The 25,116-nt window shown below is 37.0% G+C and overlaps 1 protein-coding gene across 2 annotated transcripts in view; it reads right to left on the reverse strand.

Moving 5' to 3' along the window:
* Nucleotides 1-486: 486 nt before the first annotated feature.
* LOC121329496 (39S ribosomal protein L23, mitochondrial-like) overlaps nucleotides 487-25,116 on the reverse strand; it is a 36,328-nt gene continuing 11,698 nt past the window's right edge. Inside the window, exons 3-6 of one of the 2 annotated variants that reach the window (XM_041275079.1) lie at nucleotides 21,222-21,304; nucleotides 19,148-19,221; nucleotides 18,590-18,648; nucleotides 487-1,283 (exon numbers count right to left, since the gene is read on the reverse strand). In XM_041275079.1, coding sequence (XP_041131013.1) covers nucleotides 1,139-1,283; nucleotides 18,590-18,648; nucleotides 19,148-19,221; nucleotides 21,222-21,304 — 361 coding nt within the window. In that variant the 3' untranslated portion in view covers nucleotides 487-1,138. The remainder of the gene's footprint in view (nucleotides 1,284-18,589; nucleotides 18,649-19,147; nucleotides 19,222-21,221; nucleotides 21,305-25,116) is intronic. The other variant, XM_041275080.1, reaches the window with a different exon arrangement.

Below are 25,116 nucleotides of genomic sequence, written 5' to 3' on the forward strand. Positions count from 1 at the left end.
ATCAGAGAATTCTACAGGAAAACGTCAGGCCATCCGTCCGTGAGCTGAAGCTGAAGCGCAGCTGGGTCATGCAGCAAGACAATGATCCGAAACACACAAGCAAGTCTACATCAGAATGGTTGAATAACAAGAAAATTAAAGTTTTGGAATGGCCTAATCAAAGTCCAGACCTAAAACCCACTGAGATGTCGTGGCAGGACCTGAAACGCACAATGTATGCTCGAAAACCCACAAATGTCACTGAGTTGAAGCAGTTCTGCATGAAGGAGTGGGCCAAAATTCCTCCATGGTGCTGTGAGAGACTGATCACTAAATACAGGAAGCGTTTGGTTGCAGTTAGCTGCTAAAGGGGGTGTAACCAGTTATTGAGTCTAAGGGGGTGATTACTTTTTAACATGGGGGCACTGGGTGTTGCATAACTTTCTTTAATAGATAAATGAAACAATTATCAAAACATTTTGATATTTGTTCACTCAGGGTCCCTTTTGTCTAATATTAGATATAAAAACATGCAAAAATGCAGAAAATCAGACAGGGGGAAAATACTTTTTCACGGTACTGTACGTTTTCATTCTTGCATTCCTTAGTTTTCCGGTGCAGGCCACTCTTGCAGCTCATTTTGAAATCAAGTCAGTCTTATTACCAATCTAACTTCAACCTTGGAAATGTTCTATCTTTTTTAAAATTGAATAAGTATGAAAAATCGAATATGTATGAAATTATTGCTAAGGTCACCCTACAGATGGAGGCTCTCTCTGAAATGGAAAAAACACAAGAACACCAAGACACAACACCTTTTCAGTGATGTTAGTTGTTCATCATTTAAAAAGAATAGCATAATAACCCGAAGCTTCAACTATGACACTGGCTCGAAGTTCTTTCTATTTTCTTTCTTGAAGCAAACTGATAGGGTGTAATAGAGAGAAAAGTCTTTCTGCTATACAAAAAGGTATTTATCGGAGTGATTTATTTAAACCAACATTTCATGCTTGCTTCAAGTGGATTTACTTGTATATCTTGTTGATATACAAATGTTTCTAAATTAAATTAATTTCCGTTATTGTTTACCTGTTTCACCACTTCTTGGTGCTTTTTCTCAAAATTTAATTATCTCCATTTCAAAGCCCAAACCACTCTGTTACCCCTCCTCGTCTGGGATCAGCCTTCTGTCTCTGTTGTTCATCTTGCATGAACTGGTCCTGCATTTCCTCCACGGAGCCTGGCTCAAGAGCTGTGTCTTTCTGCGGAAATATTTCCGGGAACTGGAACGTCTGTTGTTGAACCTAAAAAACATATATACCATTAGGGCTCGAAATCAATGTTGGCATTAGCCGACAGCTAGAAGAAAATTACCGTTGGTATAGACTGCCCTCTAGGGGGGTAACAATCCACTAACACCACGCACGATTCAGTACAGATCGTGATATGCAGGTATCTCACATTACACATGATGGTTCCGATGGGTTACTTATATGATGCGTAATAGGATCAATGATCATATAAATGTTGGCTGTTTTGCTAAAAGACACAAATAAAATCTGTGATAGGGAGAGTATTTATTCATACCAACTATAAAACACTTCATTAAACAACTATTTTGCAAACTACAACAAGCTATGTCATACTTTTGGGCTTAACCCTCAATACAAATGATACATACTTCTATTGCAATACAATATATGATGGAAGCAAAGTATACACAATTAATTGTTATACCCTTACTCCCCACTTATTTTTGTAAGTCTAATGTGCAACAGTAATCAACAGGCAATAAAATGTCCATGCATACACGCTAAATTGTGTAAAGTCAACATCAACAAGACAATAGCACAGAGTGGCATGATTGTCAAGATAATGCTGTTTAGCCAATTCAAAAACTACTGGGGGGACGGGTACTGGGGGGACAGGACTTAAGACCGTTTTTAGTTGAGTCTCCATAACTGCTACTACGTATTGACCAATGGTAGACCACAGTTATGAAAATGAATCATCTAGTGTACTTCTGGCCTTTCAAATTATTGACAGCCTTATTTAGCAGTAAAGTTGTAGTGTTACAGAAACCAGATGACTCCATTCTAAGATCCAGTTTTGATCACATTTCACAACTGCAGGTGATCTGAAACTTAGGTCGAACCAACTTGTTCAGTCTAGTTTGACATCGTTCTTGAAACTGGATGGTCTCAGGTTAGGGTACTGATTATATTATGCACATATTTACAGATCAACTCTTGACTGCATATGTCATCATTTTCCAGTAGGATTCTGGGAAGGAGAATTAACCTGCTCTTACTCATGGCAGCAAGCAAGGACCCAAGAAAAAAGTGCAGTTAATTAGGGAAGCAGAATTCAGGTAGGATCAATATGATTTTAATGAATCTCCTCTAACTGTCACTTCTAGGAGATTCTTCAATGCACATGTTTCCCATGTACCCTGTTTACTTTACTCACTGTGCAACAATGGCCCTCAGCGAGGCACAGCTGTCTTTTTGGAACTATGTGTATCTAGTTGTTTCATAACCACGTTTCTTTGGTTAACAGTTGCAAACTATTTAATGTGCTTAGGCATTTAAACTACACCTTTAGGATGCTGGAATTTGTATGTGGTATCTACTGCTTTTTCCATTTTTCCATATTAAAAGTAATTGTACACACTGAAGAGTTCTCTGGTACCAAGGTAAGACTGAGGTAACTCGAGTCAATCTCTACTGCGGTTATCTACGTTGCAGCATGAAGTGTAAATGCAAAGCTTTCTTTCTGCAGCAGTGTGCGCCAAAGAGATTTTAGGAATTTACTTGGTTGTATATCGTTATTGATTAAGAAGATGACTTCTGCTTAAGATGTTTTTAATATCCCCTCCCTCTCTTATGGACTGTGTTAACAAGCATCCTGTATTTTTTACAATATTTTTGGATTGACAACAAGGCTATCCTATGTGTAGGACAGACTGTATCATTTAAAACTGTTATAACATGTATTTACAAAACATTCCTACTTGTACTACATTATGTTTAACAAACATTTAACTTGTTATTTAGTTGTCTGTGGTAAAATTTGAAGACATAAATAACACTAAATAAAAAATGAATTCTGACATTTTTCTTGGTTACCCCCTTCCTTCATTAAACAAAACAATACCGTTGTCACAGGAAATAAAAGTTAGCTGGGAAATAAGTTAGCGTTTGTCTTTTTTCAGCCTTTCTACGCATGCGCGAATCTTAGAACTTAAAGGCAAAGTTCTCTGTTGAGATTCATCCAAAGTGACAGGACGCCATTTGTATTTTTTTGAGAAATGAAAACAGGTATTGCATTGCAGACAGTATTTTCTGTTTAAAAAGGTGACATTTAACAATGTATATTTACAATTAATTTGTGTTATAAACACATTTTATCTTCAGGAAATTGCTCGCTGTATTTTAGTTTTTTTTAATATAAAAACATTATAAAAACATTATTTTGTCAGTATAATTGATGTCTATGCATAGCTAAAATCTCTACTTGCCAAATGTGTATTTCCTTTCAAAAATGTCATTTGTGAACAATTCATATACTGTCCAGCAAATAAGTGTTTAAGTAGGCTCACTTTAACAAAGCTATTTTATTTTCATGGTAAATTGCTCGGTGACTGAATCTTTTCCATAAATTGAATGGGAAAGTGGGTACAACACTTTTCTTCATGTACAGAATAATGTTTTTGACATTGTAAACAAGTCTACGTGGGGTATCTCTGAACCTGTTAATATAGAAAACGTACATGTTTTTAGTGGAAGATGGTGTTTTTAAGGTGTATATATAATTTGAGAAAACACAAAACGATTGGCTTCCTATATATATATATATATATATATATATATATATATATATATATATATATGTCCTAAAATGCAGTTACATTATTTATATGAACATCTGTAATCCTAGTTGACATGGTGGGTGTACTCGCACAGCACCAAATACTGTAATAATTCTGTATTCACCCCCTTTGGACATTTTCACAGTTTCTTGTGTTACAGCCTGGAATCTTGATGCATTTAAATGGGATTTTTTTTTCTCCCTTTGATTTTACACAACCTACTCAACACTTTAAAGAGGCAAGATAATTCAAGTCTTGCCACAGATTCTCAATCGGATTCAAGTCCAGGCTTTTTCTGGGCCACTCTAGGGCATTCACTTTCTTGTTTTTAAGACACTCCAGTGTCGTGGGGTGAATAAACAAATCAATTAAAAATAAAAACCTGAAAAGTCTTCAAAAGATAAGTATTCACCCCCTTTGCTATGACACTGCCAAATAAGCTCCGGTGCAACCAATTGCCTTCAGAATTCACACAAGTAGTTAAATTGAGTCCATCTGTGTGCAATAAAAGTGGTTCACATGACTTTAGATTAAATACACCTGTCTGGTCAGAGTTTGCCACAACTTTGTAAATTGGGAATTAAACTTAATACCTATTATTAAATAATAGAAATTATGTCGTACTAGAAACTATTATTACATTTTAAACACAAACATAATTGCACATAAAAATAAATCGGACGACAAATGATAAATTATTTCTGCTTATGTCATAACCCATATACAAAATAACACGTGTATTGTATTTATTTTTCTTTTGCTAATACTTGCAAATATATTGCAAGTACATGTATGAGGAAAACCTATAATATAAAGTAGCCAGCGATTAAATGTAATCTTCGTAAACTACATAGCGTAAAGTTAACCTATTATTAAATAATAATATGAAAAACATGTTATTAATATTACAACAACGTGTTTTTGATTTTTACAACATATACAGTAGCTTTTAATCCGGACAACATTTTTAAGAGTAAAACAATTAATTAGACACATTGGAAAGATCGCAATAACAGTCTTGTTAATTATAGTTCAGACAGAAAAACTGGATGGATCAAAAAAGCAAACGCTAACTTACTTCCAAGCTAACTTATTTCCTGTGACACCGGCATGTAATTGTCTGAAATACAGCATTTTATTAAACTGTTAATTTTCCAATTTATGCTAAGCATTGAAATCAAAAATTTAACTCTTGACCCATATTAATGCTACTCGTTGGTGGGGGGAAAGAATCACTACGGTCTGTGAAGTTTATCTTAGCTGTGTGCTGTACATTTGTACATTCAAGCAGAGACATTTTGCTTGGAGAGTTACCTATACATCTATTTGTTGTTACACATCCTAATTAATCTTTTTTTCCCGATGAATGTGTACGTAGTCATCCATATTGTAAATTACTACCATGCCTTTCCACTGTGTTAACTGCAGTATAACATGTCACAAAAATGTGCACATTTCTCACATGCCAACCACTTTTATAACACAAACAACAAAGCTAACACCATCACTGTATGTATAATAATACTGATGATGGACCAGACAGGCCCATTGTTTGGATCACACTTCCTTAAGGCATACCAGACCTCTACTGGACCAGGTTCACAACCCTCTATATAACTAATGAAAGTGCTGAAGTTCTGAAAATAGCTCTGGTAACCCATCACATTGCGAACCATGCTTTTCTACCCTCCTGCCTTAATGAATAAGCTAACCAGTACTCTTGTATAATAGAACAGTACTATTAAATATTTAAAAAGCGGTATTCTGACCAAATCCATTTTATAAACACCCCCTGGTCCTGATTAGTGCATTTACTTCTGAAGGAAGGGGTCAAAAGATACTGGTCACAGTCTTAACTGGTGTAAGTCAGACAGCTAATCAGATGGCACTCGTCAGAATAATGGATTGCTTTAAAGTAACATTTCAGCAAAAGTAGCTCAAGCAATTGAAAACCGCCTTTTGTAATGCAAGTTATTGTATCTGTTTTTATTTGTATTATGTACTGGTTGCCTACATATATTCATTCACTACAGGGTATAACAGAAAACTCACAACCCAAAAAATGTAAACCACACATAAAAATGTCAAGCACTCCAGTTTTATTACACAGTACCTTGTTGCTTTTAAAAATCTGATTCATAAATATTAATGGAAAACTCTGACATTCATGTTCGAGATACATTAATAAGTAAAAACAAAAAAAGAAGTTACTTTAATGAAGTAATTTAATGAAGTTCATGCATGGGCACTTCGGCTTGCTAATGGGGAAAGCACTATCCAGGATGCTCACTCTACTCTTTAAAGGGCTATTCATATAGCAGTGCACTGATCTGGGTGCTATTTTAATATTCACAAAGCTTTACGATTACTGAGCTTATTCACCAGCTTCCTGAAGCACAGCTAAAGGGTAAGTTTGAATTTTTTCAAAGGTTGAAGATACTATCCATTAGTCCCCAACACAGAGGCAGGGGCAACTTAATGCTTGGTTAACAGCATAAAGCCGGTAATGCATTTGAAGAGTTCTCCTCACAGATTTAGCAAACAACCCAGCTGTTAAATGCATGCAAAGAACAAACTAGAAATGGGAGTTTTTGTGAACAAAAACTGAGCCCCACAGGGGGCATCATCAATAGGGAATGCCAAGTGGTTTGTAAACCTAAAGTAAAATGTGTGAAAAAGAGATTGAAACAAAGTGGCAGTGAAATGGTAAACTGACTGGATAGCACATGTTATTGGAACTTTACTGAGTGGACCATTGACACGACTTGCAAATTGACTGACTGACCAACAAATTAGAGAAGTGAAATTAAGAAATCTTCTTGTCTGTATCTCATAGTCTAGAATGATATGCCATGTGATCCACTAGATCTATAGAAGCTATGAGCCACTGTTACAATCATAGGAAAGCAAAAGGATCTCCACTCTCCGTGCCTGTGCAATTGAATCCTCCATCAATGATGTGGCTGCATTGACCCATGTCCACCAATACACTGGGATGTTCCTGGAACAGAACGTTTGCAGAAAAACACTAGAAAAGAACAGCTTCCAAGCAGGTCATAATGGATCTAGTGGGCAGATATGTGCCACCTATTATGACAAGCAGCTGAGATGCCACAGTGGCCCAAATCATAGAAATCACTGTATAATGCTATCAATGCAGAAGGACTAGGTCATTTCCTTTATTTTACTTCAGAAAATTGATTTCTGTAGTGGCCTGTCAGTCTTGGCAGTCCCAATTAAAAACCATTCATCATTAAACAATCATAGAAGCTCACAGCTTACTAAAACTGTATAAAGCTGTCACAGTAAAGGATACGTTTAACCAAATGGGAGCCACAACCATGCCATCCTATACAACTGGTTCAGCTAGATAAAGGGCTGCCTTATAAAGGGGTGGGGGCAACACAAAGTATACCAGTAAGATACATTATACTGATTTTAAAAAGTTTGGCACAGACAGATGTTTTCATATATCCCCAGATACTGTACTGTAAGAAATAATACCCTTCTTTTTTGTGAACTAATACCTTTCTTTTTTGTGTACAGAATGTGTTCGAGAAGAATCTACTGTGACACCTGACAATTAAGCACACAGCACTTTTTTTTTGCATAACTGCTTTACCAGAACAGGAGGATTCAAATCCAAATCACAGATAATGAGAAGCACAGTGTTTTCCCCAGATACACAAGTCTTCCAAGAATCCTCGAGGCATGCCGTACAAGCTGCACCTCTTTTTGTTCTCTCTTCTCTACTGGAAGAAGCTCCTAAATCAATAAGAGAGCCTCAGAGTTCTGACGATGTTGGTTTAATTCCAGTTTTGGGAAAACAAAATCCACACTTCAAACAAAAACTCATCCAAGTGTATCAAGAATCTGAACAATAAGAGAAAAGAGTCCTTAGAAAAATATATTTCCAGGGCAAGAAGCACGGATGAAATGTTAACCTGCATTAAAGTAACAACTCAGATGAGAATAATTTAAAGTAGTAATACCACACTAAAGACAGGAATTCTACCTACAATGAACAACCACAATGAAATGCTTACTATGGAATTTTGCCTACAAGCAGCACCATCTTTAAACAACTTCAATCTTCAGTATGTTGTTCAGCATTAGAGAAAAAAAAAAAGATGTCCTTGTTTCAAATAAAAAATTGAAGTGGGCCTATATAGAATTTGATACAGATTTAAAAAATAAGACTGTAGCAATTGAAAAGTAAATTTATGCAAGTATACTGCACGGTAGTTCCATTAAAGGGTGAAGCAATCTCCACAGTAAATATTTTATTCACCAGTTGTGATATGGTATTGATTTAATGAAGTATTAATTATGTTTTTAGAATTAATAATGTACTAGGTACACTGTTGCTTCTATACTGTTGGTAAATGACATATTATCCAAACTCCTGTCATATTTTGTGTTTTATTAAAACAGCAACATCCAACTGCAACAATTTCATTCCAACTGGTTATCAAAGTTTAAACAAATTCATTTTTAAGATGCTGATATACTGAACCTGTGATTGTTTATGTCAATAATTTACTTTCATAGACCTGCACCTAGAAACAAACACTAACCAAATAAACTAGACAGGTTTAGTTTATGCCTTGTGTTCGTTGTTTCTGTACAAGTCATTTATATTTAACTGGTCTTCAACAGGAACCAATTTAACGGACAGTGTGTATGGTATTACTACTTAAACAGAACATTATATATTCACATTTTAAAGTTGTTAATAAATGTATTCAGTTGTTATTTAGTTAGACCACAAGCCAAAGGTCAAAGTCAAAGGACCCTTTCAATTTGCCTGAAAAGATTCCACATAACTAAATCATGAGCTACCAAAGAGGTGACAGGAGCAGAATTACAAAAACAATGGATTACTGTTATCGATGATTATTATTATTATTATTATTATTATTATTATTATTATTAAGCACTGAAAAAGCATACAGTGGTATTACTGGCCCAACTTAAATTATTCCTATGCAGAGCTCTAGTCATGCCTGTAGACTGATACAACTGGCAAAATTCACTATAAATAATTTGTAACAAGGAGACACAAACCATAGTTCTATACTGACAGTGGCTTTCCATCAAGGACTTGAGTTTTACAACATATTCCCAACGCCTTCTCCCTCAGTACTGTGGAGTTAACCCATTCAATGGCACCCTTCCTCCTGTGGTGTGAAGAAAGGACTTCTCTGCTCAAATCTGACAAATACAGCTTAAATATCTTCAGTGTCAATTATGTCATGTACCTAAAGGATACCCACTCCAAAATTTGAAAGTAATTACATTAGTGGCACTAACAAAGACAGCACATCTATTAATTTAAGATCTGGTCATACTGCACATGAGTCATTCCATATCAAAACATCCATGCCACCCACCGACCTGCTTGTATTTAGGATTAATTAGTGAAGAATCCAATCCCTGAGAGTCACTTTACTCAATATACATGAAAATGTAAAACCTAAATCAAAACCACACAACAAGAACCTACCAACTTCAACTAATGTATCTATAAGGTGGAGATAAAGATACCTCCACCTGTTTAAATGTAAAGGGCAGCTACAATGTATCATGCAGTGTTAATAAAACCCTACAATTATGAAACCACCCCACGGTCTCTGTGATGCAAAGCTTTGAAAAGCGTTTGTAAAATAATAAACAAAATCGTTCATTTATCTTGCACGATACCCACAACAGAACTTGAACTTGGAAATCATAAAAAAGAAAGAAGAATGAAGCAAATATTGTGTTTCAAAAGCTTTAGAACTTTGTTATCTAGAAACTTACAATGCTGTCAATTAGGCAGCCATATTTGGTCACAGGGGAAGTGTAAAGCACTCCTCTTACTATTACAAACATATTATACAGATCTGTTTGGTTTATAATTTGCACTCGCATTGTGCTGCATACAGGAACCTTTGTTGGGTGCAGGTGAGCTCCTATTACATGCAACTCAACAAGCTGGCACGGAGTAACCCAATTACCATGCTCAAGTATGCGGTGTCGTGACAGTAAAATTGGACTTCATCCGAGGTAATAAAATCTGCCTTTGCTTTCTAAATTAATTCAGTGATAGACGAAATGGTAGTTGTATCAGTTCAGTGATGATAGACAAAAGAAGGAGATGCGATACCTTTCATTGGACTAACTAAATCAGCTTTCAAGACCTCCAAGTTCTCTTCTTCAGACGAAAGTAGGAAAGAGAGATTGAAGTTTACATTCATTTGGTTTAAATGTAAAGGGCAGCTACAATTTATCATGCAGTATAAATAAAACCATACAATTATGAAATCGTCCCAGTCTCTGTGCTATGAAGCTTTGAAAGGATTTGTAAAATTACTGAAATGAAATGGGTACTGCCACGACACCACGTGCTTGAGTATGGTAATTGAGTTACTCCATGCCAGCTTGTTGAGTTGCATGTAATAGGAGCTCACCTGCTCCCAACAAAGGTTCCTGTATGCAGCACAATGTGAGTGCAAATTATAAACCAAACAAATCTGTATAGTAGGGTTATAATTGCACCCCGGGGAATTACGCAATTAGGTGTCAGTGTAATTTTACACATAAAACATATCACCACGCATAGGCGCGTAACATTAAATTATATTTTTGCTGTGAGAAGGATAGAGAAAAATACTGGATCACACTGAGGATCAAAGGAACATTGATCGACTTTGCCAGAAAATTCCACAACAAAGGTCCCACGTTGCAAAAATATCAGCAGAAGACAAAGTGAAAGATGTTCTTTGCTTTGCACACACTAAATGTGGCACCCGATGTGATCTAGAGAGCTCTACCACCAGGGAAAATTGACATAGACTTGGTCATCGACAGCTGACCGTCTTTCCAATTTGAAAACATCATATATGGTACTACACTTGGACATTTGTGCCTGTAAGCCATGATTTCAGATAGTGTTGCACTTGCTTGGTTATTTCACCCTGAGGTTAAAATTGTCCCCACTCTTTCAATGGCTTCTTTCCTGTCAACAACCAATTAGCTGCTTTCCTACTGACTGACATGCTTTCAACCAGTAACATGCTATGACCTAGAAGACACAGAGAAGAAATGACCCAGGAAGTGCAACCATAACATATTTCCTATGAGAAAGGTGCACATTAGAACTTCCTTTAAACTAAAGTAGCAACAGGTATCATGTTTTAAAAAGAAAATACTATTTTTTTTCAAAACTGCATATTTGAGACATAATGAGAAGATTTATGGGAGTTATTTCGTTAGGCCAAACCTAACAGATATACAGAATCACTGCTCCCAAAACCTTATTTTTTCACTATTTTCAAATGATTAAAGTGAAGAATGAGTGTATTCCAAAAACTGTTCATCTGTGTGGACTCCAATCATTGCTATGACAGCACCGTCACAACCTCACTGACACTGCATTGTATGTCTCTTTCAGGTAGCTGGTTCAACAAGGCCAGTAATAGAAGGCTACTAACTTTTTCAGTCATATCAAATAACAATAAATTAAGTAAATATGCAGAAGTGTATTTAAACAAGGTTTGGTTCATTTTCTCATATACTAAGGAGGATGTACAATGAAGGGTTTTTATGTGTGTGTGTGTGCTATATCCAATACCTTTAGATTATACAAGTCCATGGGATAAATCACTGCTATGGGACAAATGCAGCTAAGAAAAATAACACTACTTAATTTTCAAATTAGGCTCTTTTGAACCTCTTGGAATTAACATTATATTCTGAAGTCATTATGTCATCAAGCATTGAGAGAAGATGGTCGAGAAATTCACGAGCTATCAATTCAACGACACCTTAACAAGATGAATGTCCATGGGCGAAATCCTAGATGTAAACTTTTGTTAAAAACAATACACAAAAGAAAGCGATTGGCATTTTCCATTGAATACTTGCCTGACGATTTCTTCAACCAAATTTTATGGTCAGATGAATCCAAAATAGAACTTTTTTCACCAAGAAAGCAACAATAGTTTTGGAGGTAAAATTTAAAGAAAAGTTAATCAGACCCAGTGTTAAACATGGTGGAGGTTGGTGAGGGTATGGGTTTGTTTTTCTTCCTCAGGCACTGGCAACATTGTAGAAGGATCAATGAATGCTGCAAAATATAGAGATAGTTTGTACTCTTATTTGTTACCCAGTGCTAGAAAGCTTATTAGACGGAAGTTTGTATTCCAGCAGGATAATGACACTAAGCATTCAGCAAAGTCTACAAAGGAATTTCTGAAAAAAGGAAGACAGTTATGGATTGGCCATCTCAGTCCCCAGACTTAAATCACATCAAGATGTAGTGGATTGACTTGAAGGCTGCTGTTGCAAAAAGAAAACCAAACTCAACTGCAGAAGTCAAAACTGTATGTGCTGAAGAATGGGCAAAAATACCTCCAGAAAGATGCCAGAAACTGGTTTCAAAACAGAAAAAAAGAATAAGATATAAAGCAAGGAAAGGGTGGGGTATACACACAGTGGCTCTGAAAGTATTCACCCACCCTTGGACTTTTCCACATTTTATTGTGTTACAACATGGAATCAAAATGGATTTAATTAGGAGTTTTTGCCACTGATCAACACAAAAAAGTCCATAACGTGAAAGTGAAAAATAAAATCTACAAATTGTTCTAAATTAATTACAAATATAAAACAGAAAATAATTGATTGCATAAGTATTCACCCCCTTTGCTATGACACACCTAAATAAGCTCTGGTGCAACCAATTGTCTTTAGAAGTCACATAATTAGCTGAATGGAGTCCACCTGTGTGCAATTAAGGTGTTTCACATGATTTCAGGTTAAATACACCTGTCTCTAGGAGGTCCTACAGTTGGTTAGTACATTTCCTAACAAAAACTAAAACATGAAGACGAAGGAACATTCAAAGCAAATCCGTAATAAGGTTCTTCAAAAACACCAATCAAAGGTAGGATATAAGAACATTCCCAAGGCACTGAATATCCCCCGGAGCACAGTAAAGTCCATTATTAAGAAATGGCACAACTGTGAATCTGTCTAGAACAGGCAGTCCTCAAAAACTGAGTATCCGGGCGAAAAGGCCACTACTCAGGGAGGCCACCAAGAGGCCTATGGAAACTCTAAAAGAGTTACAGTCTTCCACGGCTGAGCTGGGAGTCTGTGCATATTGCAACAATAGCCCGGGTGTTTCACAAAACTGGACTTTGAGTGGCAAAAAGAAAGCCACTGTTGAAAAAAACCCACATCAAATCTCAGCTAGAGTTTGCCAGAAGGCATGTGGGAGACTCCGAGACCAAGTGGAAGAAGATTCTATGGTCTGATGAGACCAAAACAGAGCTTTTTGGCCTCAAGCGCTATGTTTGGTGCAAGCATAACACCGCTCATCATGCTGAGAACACCATCCCTACCATGAAGCATGGTGGTGGCAGAATCATGCTATGAGGATGCTTCTCTGTGTCAGGGCCTGGAAGATAGATCATGAAGATAGAGGCCAAAATGGATGCAGCAAAGTACAGAGAAATCCTGGAGGATCTAGCAAGACAATGACCCTAAACATACAGCCAAAGCCACACTGGAGTGGCTTAAAAACAAAAAGGTCAAAGCCCGGACCTCAATCCAATTGAGAATATGTGGAAAGAGTTGAACATTGCTGTTCACCAAAGGTCCCCATCCAACTTAACGGAGCTTGAGCAATTTTGCAAAGAAGAATGGGCAAAAATTGCAGTGTCCAGATGTGCAAAGCTGGTAAAGACTTATCCAAATAGACTCATGGCTGTAATTGCTGCCAAAGGTGTCTCTACCAAATATTGACTCAAAGGGGTGAATCCTTATGCAATCAATATTTTCTGTTTTGTATTTGTAATTAATTTAGAACAATTTGTAGACTGTATTTTTCACTTTGACATTATGGACTTTTTTGTGTTGATCAGTGGCAAAAACGCCTAATTAAATCCATTCTGATTTTCTGTTGTAACATAATAAAATGTGGAAAAGGGGGGTGAATACTTTTGAGAGCCACTGAGATATATATAAAGTAGCAGAGAGAGGGGCAGATTACTCCCTGCCTAAAACCGGTGGAAAAACACGTTTTGTTTAATTTCTTGGTGCTGTTTAATTGTTCATTGTTTTATTACTAATAATCCCCTGCACCTGGTGATTATTGTAAATTAAAGCCAGGTGCGGGGTATTTAAAGAAAGCAGCCAGTCTTGTTCAGGGCTGCTGCTGTGTGGAATGCCCGGTTGATGGTGCTTTTATTAAAAAAAACAAAACAGGTACTGTGTGAATGCTTTTTTGTGTTTTATTTTTTTAACAGGTAAACACCTTAGCTGTCCTGTTTTATAGTGTAGGCTTCTGTTGTTTAGTTAGTGCTCAAAAGAGCTAGGTGTTTTGTTTATTTTGTTATTGTGTTATTAAAAATAGCGTGCAAGAGCTTTAACTGCAACTCTTGTGTCCTGGGTCTACGTCTTAAAAGGGGCAACGAACCATGTGAGTTGCAGAATCTTTCACATTAATATATATATATATATATATATATATATATATGGACTATATATATATTATATAATCTATATATTATATATATATATATGGATAAAATTCACTGGATGTGATCAAAAAATGATAAACTCTGTTTTATAACATTGTGCTGATTAACAAGTGACATTACGAAGATGCTGCAAAATGATCTGTTCTTGGATAGATGTTGCGACTCTTGGAATCCCAGTTCACAGCCTGTCATGGCCTGTCATTGGCGGGGAGCCACGGTATGCTGCCCTAGTCCAGCCTCCAACATACCAATTGCATGAAGGCGCTGCTCTCTTTGCGGCCTTGAAGTTCTTTCCAACTGTGTAGATTTCATGGATCAGGTCTTCAGTACAAATGACACCATTTCAGTTGATCTTTCAGTAAGCACATTTGTAGATCAGCTTGCGCACAGACAGACTGGGATAATAGTCTTACAGTACAATAACTGAGCATTGACGACCAAAAATGAACTTTGATAATAAGTCATTTCTGTAATTTAAGAGTCAGTCAGTTAACCCTGACTAGAAGACAGGAGGCACTTCTTAACACAAAGAGTGGTGAGGGTATGAAATTGGAGTTTGGGGATGGCATTACCAAGTCATGTTGTTAATAACCTGTTCTTTAACCCTTTAGGCTGTGATCCTGTAAACACAATCATACTGAAGTGTATGATCTGGGCCCATGACTGGATAAACACGATACAAAATGTGCTTAATTGTATTGACATACTGGGCCACCGTACTTTGCCGTACAGACTGGAAATGCATATCACTGTATAGGGGAGCGACTGAATTTCACTCCCAGTATTACCCCCTCCCCTGTGTGACATCATTGAGAGAAAACACTGTAAAATTGATGTATCTGATTTATAATTATATTCAAGCATGTATTCTTTCTCATGTGTTCTCTATGGTTTTTCACCATTTATAAATATCAAGAAAAGAGTGGATATAATCATATGATGTTTCTTGAATACAACTTAAACTGATCATAATAGAATGAAGAACATATTTTATATATAAATATTTTTGAGAGAAAAAGGAGTAGTGTCCATTATTGCTTATAAAAGATCCTGAGAATCAATTATGGCATTGCAATTTTATTACATTTGCTTATAATAGTTTACGTTTGATGTATATGTTTACTGCTTATGTACAGAAATCGATATGCACACAATAATATAAATGTTTCCAGATTAAATTATTTAATTTCAGGACGGCAAGACAATTAGATGAATCACTCTTGGCAGAAATACTGGTGTATGATTGTAGTGAATCAGATTTTTTTAACAGTGATTCAGTTTATGTAATGTGTGTGTGTGTGTGTGTTTTGTGTGTGTGTGTGTATATATATATATTATATATATATATATATATATATATATATATATATATATATATTTTTTTTTTTTTTTTTTTTTTTTTCAACTAAATAGTGTTAAAAAAAAAAAAAAAAAAAAAAAGAAATTATGGCAAACGACTGCATGTTTGCGACGTACTTTATATACTGTTCCCCAAAGTGTTCTGAAAAGTTAATTCTTATAGGAAGACTCATACAGTAAAAAACAATGCGGTCCCGGGCGAGCACCCCATTGAAAAACTTTTGGTATATATTAAACATGTATTTTTGTAAGGATTGGGGGGGCCTTTAACCCCATTCTCTGTGATAAATATGTATACTCTCTGAGAACAAATAATCACCCTACAAGTAAGAAACATACAGCACTGCCTGTCTTCAGTAATGCTTGTTGGGGATGGTCCAGCTGTCACAACCAAATGCCTGCAACATGTGAGGACTTGCATTACAGGGCACTCCAACTGAAGCTCTATTAGGGGAGGTAAGACAAGAAGAAAAAAATAAAAGGTAAGCTCCTAGCTCTTTAAAAATCATGTAACCCAAACAGATACTGCGACAGACACTATACAGATAGTACAAAAGACAGCCCAGATAGCACTCAATATGCTCTATCTACCCCCACTCATATAATCGCCTGGCACTGTAACCTTTAGGCTAACAGCATGTATGAACTAAACTAGTTCTTAACATCTCCTGGTCTGGTTTTCCTCCTCCTCAGTCACCAAAGGACTTGACATCAGAGCAAGCAATGCCACAGAAGCTTGCTGTCATGCATTATGAGTTTAAGGACCTTGTCGTATGCAAAGCTACTGTGGAAAAACATAATATATGTTATTTAAAAGACACAGGCCCAGAGGCTAGTGTCCAACAACAAAACCGTTCATAGAATAATGCTGCCCCCTGGTGGTATCTACTATGGAACCTTATATTTTATTTTCAAAGTTACATAAAGAATTGTGGTAATTAGCTAAACAGCCACTGACGGGGGAAACAAATAGAGTAACAAGGGTATAATTTAGGCTTCTGTTTTTCAGAGTTCATGTTTCACTGTCTAGCTTTTTGTAGATGTCCCCCATAAATTACAGTTTATCTGGGCTTTTAGTTTTTGTTGAAAACCAAATTGATCTTTTCAGGAGCTGATGTATTTAGACATCAGAACAACCAAAATCAAAGCACAGCACCTGTACTGCAACAAAAGACAGTAAACAGCACCATGAGCCCGTAAGTAGTAATACTTCAGTTATTCCTTATTCCTTCAGTTATTTTTGAAATTTTTTTGATTAGAAACCCTAATTAAAATGAACACCCCTCATTAATGTCGTTTTAAAAAGAAATATCTCCACAGCTAGACAGTGAATTTATATAACTCTGTGAAAGTGGTGAAGAGGTTTTATAGAACCCTGTACTTGGTAACAGCGGCAGTACTACAAGCCCACAGAAGCACTGGATCTCCAATCTGAGGAGTCCAAGGTTTTTTCACCATTATGCCCCCAAGTTTTTTTTTCATTTTTTTTTATTGCTTTTTAAACCCAGGGTACAGAAAACTTGTCCCCATGTTCAACTGACACATTTCCTAAGGAACATAGCTGTCCACTCACTAATTCTATGTGATAAACACTAGTAAATATACTTTTGGTTCTCCAATATATTACAATGTGAAACGAGCTGTCCTAGACAGTAAACTACACGACTTTGTACTTTATTTCCTCTAAGAAGTCTAGGATGTAATTGAATACTGCCTGCTTTCCCAGACCTCTGTCCCGGGAGAGCAGTAAGAGTTTGTGAGAGAGACAGAAAATAAATAAATAACAGAGGGGTGTTGAGAGTAGTTGACAACAAAGCAGGGAGTTCTATCACAGGACACATACGCCGATTGCCCTGTATCTAATTCTCATAAGATACATTTATAAGCATGCAAATCTCTACATGGTTTCTTCAGTGTGTTCCTCATAATAATCTTCCCTGAATTCTGCTCCCCTGGTTAACTATCTTGGTACGTCCCTCAGTTTGTGTGAGCGTATAGACAAATGCTAATGAGTCCTTGCTGGCTGCAATGAGAAGGTTCCGTTTGCTCCTTTTCCCCAGAATGTCCCATGCAAAGTGACGTAGTGCAGACGAGAGTTCAGCTCTAAATATGTGAATAATGCAATCAGTCCCTGTGACAGAGATCGAATGACGCTTGATTGTAAATGTCCCTCCCGACCTATGAGAGCGCAAAGCGAGAACAGAGGTCTTTGGACGGGCTGGCCTGACAGTTCTTTCCCCTGGTCGGGAAGTCGGTCAGTCTGGAAAGAAGCGAGACTCCGTTGCAAGAACGCATTGACCCAGACGAGAAACAATATAGCAGTCGCAGTTTGTAAAGGCAGCTGCAATCATTTACCAAGGGGTTATGCGTGACAGCATATATGGGGGACAAAGAATCGTAATCTGTTCCTTCGCAATGGTTTGTAGTGAGTAAGAACAAGAAGGACAGTGAAAGTGTATTGTTACAGAATATGTTTGATTGCATTTGTTAGTAATTGTCTGTGTTTGTAAACCACTAGACGGCTAACACGTATCCAGAGCTGTCACCCTGGGCCAGCACAAAGCCGGATCAACACTTCACCAGTCACTATAAATAATTGTTATCACCCACCACAAGCACTACTGCACACAGCCGGACTGGTGACCGTGGCAAGTATTATTGTGGGGCGGATAATGTGTGTTTATTATTTGGGCTGCAGTCCCTGTCTTTTTGTTCTCCGTGCTTTACACATTGATGTTTATAGCTGGAGCCTATTGTTTGGTCGCCAGACAGGGAATTACAAAAACAAAACGTCCCTTTTCCAAAACCAGATTACAATTGTCTGTCTGTGATTATTCCTCCACTGCATTACCTCTGCACCTGTCCACAATAAACCACTTTGTCACAGTTCCCCAAACCAGGTGCAGACACCTGTCAAATTTGAGAGAGGGGTGTTAAATTGGATGAAATCAGATCTTGGTTTTAAGCCCCAACTGTACTATGGCCCACTGAAAGCAGTGGAAGCCCACGCAGTGAAAACCAAAAAGAAAAAAACAGGGGTTGTCATTGGCTGAATTAATGAGAAAGGGACTAAATTAGATAGAACAAGACAGTCTGGTCACAGTTAAAGAGCACACACACTCACACACACACACACACAGGTTTAAGGAAATAAAGTAAAATCACATTGTTTGCTTTTCTAGGCAGCCTGTGGAGCAGGTGGGTCAGCAGTGTTGAAAGGTACCATTGAACGAAATGAGAAAATCTTGTCTAGTGCAGGGCAGTTAGGCAGAAAACTCAGAGCCAGGTATAGACAGGCAAAAATTATGAAATGCAAGGAATTAATTAAAATGACATTTGAAGCTACTTACTCAAACATCATGACGGTGAATATCTGCAGTCCACTTTGTATGGCTTAATTTATACTCACCAGTTGTACGTATGCTACTTTGTAATCAGGACGCTTCACCCTCTGGTTTAGGTGATTTCTTTTCTTGTTTGTACCTACAAAAGATCAGAAAGTGGACATATAACACACATCTCTTTCATTCATTAGTGAAAATGCTCCATTCGTGGGTATGTGTCAGAGTTAAGGGGGCTTGCTTATGGAAGAAACACTGTTCCAGAATATGGGTCAACCGAGATGGAACTTTATCATGACTAATTAAAAAATCCATTCAGCCAAATAATGCTTCTCCGGTTCCCTGAGCTGATGCTGTCAAACTGGGTCCCAATAATTTAGAATCAACAACACAGCCTGGTACCCATCCCATGCTCTCACCACCAAGTAAAGCAGTGTCTCCTACCCTCTGTCCTGTATGTCACCACTTCATTTTCTCTGGTCCAGTTTCCTGTGCTTAATTTAATAATATTTTTTCTTTGTATTTTCTCTTTCAAAACTTCAAAATCAAGCCCTCCCCTAATTCTTCTTTGTTGTACACTCAAACAATCGGTTCCCAAACTGGGCATAAATGACATTGCTTGATTACTATTGCTTTTCCTTTGTGTCCTCACCGAATCACTGAACTTCTAGTGTGATTGAGCTTTGCTGAAAATAAATCAAAACAGATGGCTTTTGATTTGTTGCATACTGGATGGAAAGCAAACATCCAACTCTGTCCCCTGCTGTGTATGTGTTGTAGGGATTTGTGCATAATCATTTTAATAAATGTAGTAGCTTTCAGTCATTTACTAGCTCAATTTACAACTGTATTATCCAGATCTCCAAATGTACCATTATTACTACTGTTAATTTTGATAAAATGTTTGTCAATGTTATCACCAAAGCCCTAACTCATTTGTTTCAAAATGTCCCTTTCTGTTTTGCCGGGACAAGAATCGAACATAGGAAAAAGAAAACTTCTTGTTATTCCACTCAGACTGCGGGGAACAAAGACACGTGTAGTTGACTGCAGTATAAAGAACTCCACAAGTGTTGATCTTCTCTTCCATCATGACCTATGTTTCCAGTCAATCACTGGTGAGGTAAAGGGCTAACCACACAACTGTAATTTTCTTCTCAGTATTATAGAATCATCTCAACCAGCTGTCCTTTTTGTATTCTTATGTTCCCTCAACTATTAGCTTGTGCTTAAGAATGTAGCTGTCAACACTGAGATCAAGTAAAATTTCCCAGATATTAGTAACATCCTCCAAAATACCCAGTGTTGACGAAGAAAGGGTTTTGTTATTGTATATACTTTCCATACCAATCTTTACTGTCTCCTACAGCGTAACCATTTGCCACTCATGAAACATTTGTTCAAAATCAATACAGAAGGGTGCTTCAAGTGCCAAATCACACTGGATTGTAGCTCTCAATCACTCAAATTCAAGATATGAGGTTATACTGTTTTGGTCAAAAATGCAACCTTACCTATTTTATTTTATATTACAGATGAATAGCTTTTATTCTAATTGAGCTAGAGAGTTCACTACAGGCTCGTTTCAGATTCCAAACACTACTGGAGTCCACTCCCTGTTGAGTTTTTGTGTTACACTGTTTTCAGAAAAGACTTTGAATGTTGGCCTCAGATGGGGTCCCCATTACCTGTAAAACACGAAGCGAACTCAAGGCTTTGGGGAAGCGAATAGTAAGATAAAAAGTAAGCATTGCACTATCCGTTTTAACTGCAGAAAGGTAACTTACTGAGTCAGTTTCTCAAAATGCTCTGTCCCCTCTTGCCAGTACTTTGCTTTGTTTGTTTTTGAGGTCTTCCTGAGGGATTGTATTGGTATTTTTTGTAACAATACTACTGGACATTCTTAGCACGGTGCTGCAAATCTAGCAGAGGGATTCGCTCACTTTTAAATGCTTTTAAATTTCAAATGATAAAAAAAAAAAAACTTCGTTTGGGTCACTGCAAATTGTTTCTTCAAGGTTTCATTCAGCTGTATCAATCGTGTCGCACACAAGTATCAAGTCATTTTTTGATGTGGATAGGCATATCCAGCAGGTGATAATAATACAACCATACATTTATACAACAATAATTTATACTTACAGTACTGGATTCTAGTTCTGACTGCTCCTACTGGAACACTGTATATCTTCTCAAGGTAGTTCTTTATGTCACACTTGGTCATCCTACAGAAAACACAATGAAATAAAACTGTTGGCAAATTCCCTTGTCAAAGGGAATAGTGCATGTAAATGGCAGTTGTCCCTCATGGTACAGTAGCTAATCATTGTAGTACTTTAACTTTCCAAAAGTACACAAAATAGCCAATAAAAGAATTACAGGCATACTCTAATCTTAAAATACAGTTTCAGGCATGTTGTGTTACATTAGATCAAAACATCTCGCCAGTGTGGCAACGCAATTAAAAGACAATAGAATGGTAGATTACACTGCCATTGTCAAAACAAGGGAAGTTATCCTACGACTACTGTAATAATGCTCACGTTACACCCCACCTAGAATCCTATATCCATGCTCAGTTGCCTCACTACAGAAAATACAGTATTGCACTTGAGAAGGTTTACAGAAGGGTGTACAGACTGATATTAGGTCCGAATTGCATGATCTAGGAGGTTAAAAGAATGAAACAATCCTAGAAAAAACAGGAGAGGTAACTGAGTTCAAATTTAGCACAGCAAGTAGGTCACTAATCGCAGCTGCATCAGTTTAGAACATAAGCATTTAAAAAAAGACTGCCATAAATGCATGGGATGACCAAACAGGTGGCACAGTTCAACCTAAAACATTGGGAACAACAAAAAAACAGATCCGATTATCCAACACTAATGAAACAGACTGAAGTGCATTAATTTGTTCCCAAAATTGCCACTGTCTTCTGTATCCTGCACAAACTCTTGTCAACAACAAAATTTGGTGTTCAGGAATCAGTGGCTACCTGTGAGACAGAAGGGGAAAGTTACATTCTCACGAAAAAAAAAAAAGTGGCATTGCCTTTCACAACAAGACCAAAACAAGGACAACCCATGTTAGAGTGGGTGTTTATGCAAATTACAACCAGCAACTCTCAAAAACATGCCCAATTCCGCTTGTTATAAACATACTTGGCATCTGTGAAGGTTACCTCAGCCGCCAGTTTCAATTGGACAGCAGCAATCTGAGGAGGCTCGTGCTGTCAGAGATTCTTTCCTTTCTTTAAAATTGTGTTAGACTTACCATTGTGTTACATGTTAATGATGCAAACAAATAAAACACAATAAATATGTTAATTTGCAGTTTTAGTAGGTCAGTTCTGAGAGGGCATCAACAACTTGTTGGATGTTTGTTGCGCTGTACTGGGCGATCGAGCTGGCTCATGACATCCAGTTCACCAACTATATTTATTAACATGGACGGCAGACACGCGTTGTCTTTGGACATAGCTGGGATAAAAAAAAAACAAACAAAAAATAAATAAAAACCTCCCTCCTGGGTCGATGATTTAGTGTACTGTAGCTCCGCCCCCTTTCTAGATGGCCGACTTCCATCTAACCTTCCCTTTACACAGCGCCCTCACAGGTCGGGAGGGAGATTTATCACCAAGAACCATTCTGTCTCTGTCACAAGCTGTCACACAGTAACCATAAACTTACAGACATTTTAACCCTTTGCAGACCTACGTCGGACCAGGTCTGACATTACAACTTTCCCTTTCCGGTCTGATATCATCAAAAAGACGTAAAAGCACAGGTTTCTAATTGTTTTTTCTCTGGAAAAAGCAGAGAAACCCTTTCAATTGCCGAGTGAAACCGATAGGAGATAACTGCTTCTGCATCCAGCGCTCAAAGAATACCACAGACATTTGCAGAGCTTTTTGAGATATTACAGTAATAAAATAATGACTTTGATCGCATTATTGAGGAGTTTGATGATGAAATAGAGTGATCAGGAGAAGATTTATCAGTATGCACGTCTATAAAGAGGTATGTGAAAAATACAGCGAACAAGCGGTGGGGCTTGACTGGAGATACAGTACTGAGTGTCCTTTTGCAATTCAATGCATTTTAAACCAACCACTGACCATTGTGTGACCCTAAGCAAGTCACTTAACCTCCTTGTGATCCGTCTTTCGGGTGAGACGTTGTGGAAGGGACTCTGCAGCTGATGCACAGTTCACACACTCTAGTCTCTTATCTTGTAAAGCGCTTTGAGATGGTGATCCACTATGAAAGGTGCTATATAAAAATAAAGATTATTATTATTATTATTATTATTATTATTATTATTATTATTATTATTAAAAAGGACATTAAAACCTGCGAGAGGCACATGTAAACTATGCAAATATATCTGTAAAGATAAAATTGAAATTGCAAATAGAGAAACTAGATATTCAGTCATAAGAAACTTGTCATGCAAAACTAGCAACCTTGTTTATGGTATAATGCCAAAATTTAACCAAATAAAATATGTAGGAGAGACAGATACAACATTACATAAAATACAGAATCAGCTATGAAACACATGAAATAAAATCAATGAACAGTGCAACAATTTACAAATTGTAGGTCATCATGTTATGTTTTTTGTAGTTTACGAATAAGTAAAATTAGATAATGTACAAGAATAAAGGAACACAGACGGATAAATACACTCAATACCATGATGCCTGAAGGTTTAAATAGAAAGGAATAGTAGATTGTTACATCATTAACTGTGCAGTAAATGACATCACAAACAAATTAATGGATTATAATAGAAGTGTGTAGCTGTCATGTCATCAAACGCCTAGAAGTACCTCCACTGTTCTTTTTCAAACACACTTTCAAGACACACCTGCTCTCTCTTGCTTTCCATGCTCTTTAAGCCTGATGTCTGCTATTAGCTGCTGTCTATATCATGTATTATGCATTTCTCTGTATTTAAAGTAATATGTATTTTCTTGTTACTGCATCTTGTAAAGCATTTTGTGATGGTGGTCCATGAAAGGCACTATATAAAATAACGATTGATTGATTGACAAAGGTATGTTAAACATACCAAAATGTTGGGAAGTTGATATGAAACAGAGGGTTCCTTAACAAAGTGTAGGACCCAATATATTGTTATAAAATAATGTTCACTATAACTTGCGTTTCTTTCAAAACTGGACACATAAAATGAATGGGGGGGGGGGGGGGGGGGGGGAAATCTCAGTTTTTAATTAAAGTAGATTTGAACCAATTGTTGATAGATTAATTTAGTAAAAGGTTCTGAGGTGTTCTCACAATCCATTAGAGCACAGGGAGATCACATACATTTTTTTTTTTTAATTTCTTAGTATTATTGTTTTAAATAGAGTTACTGTTGAAAACATGGATCCCCACCCCCTAAGCAAAACCTTAATAGATTTCATTTTTAATTCTGAGCCTGTAAAGGAAACTAAGAAAACCTTTGGGGGAAGTTCAATCAAGAGAATGTTTTCATCTGGCTGAATTCACCAACTGTTTCAAACTCTTAAGCTGGTATCCTTAGAGACTTGAAAACAAATGTAACCTTGAGTTAGCTTAGTTTGCCTCCAAGCCATCTGCGTCTGTGATGTAATTGCCATGGAGCACTGCAGAAAGCGTTAGCCTCTGTGTTTTTGTTTAAACGAAGGATTCCTTGAAAGCAGAGTTGTGGGCTGCCGGATATGTGGGTGTAGAGCTAAAGAGGCATGCTTTGCCAAATCACTGGAGAGTAGACCTTGATTAGAGACCTGGAAATCTTTAAAGAGACAGTAAGCTAAAACAGTTTTACAGTACAATATTATCCCTAGATGCCTGTTTACTCTATTCGTCCACTGGCTAACCATCTGTGTATCATACCATATTAAACAGAAATCCTTTTTGACAATCCAGTATGTTTGCAGTACCCAAAGACAGATGTACTTGTAGGGAAAAAAAAACAAACTTGTTTTTGGTTTCAATGTGTTTTTACAAGAGCTTTTACCAGCTGTAAACAGCGCAGCAGACTCTGTAAA

The sequence above is a fragment of the Polyodon spathula genome, chromosome 17 (genome assembly GCF_017654505.1).
Source record: "Polyodon spathula isolate WHYD16114869_AA chromosome 17, ASM1765450v1, whole genome shotgun sequence".
NCBI lineage: Eukaryota > Metazoa > Chordata > Actinopteri > Acipenseriformes > Polyodontidae > Polyodon > Polyodon spathula.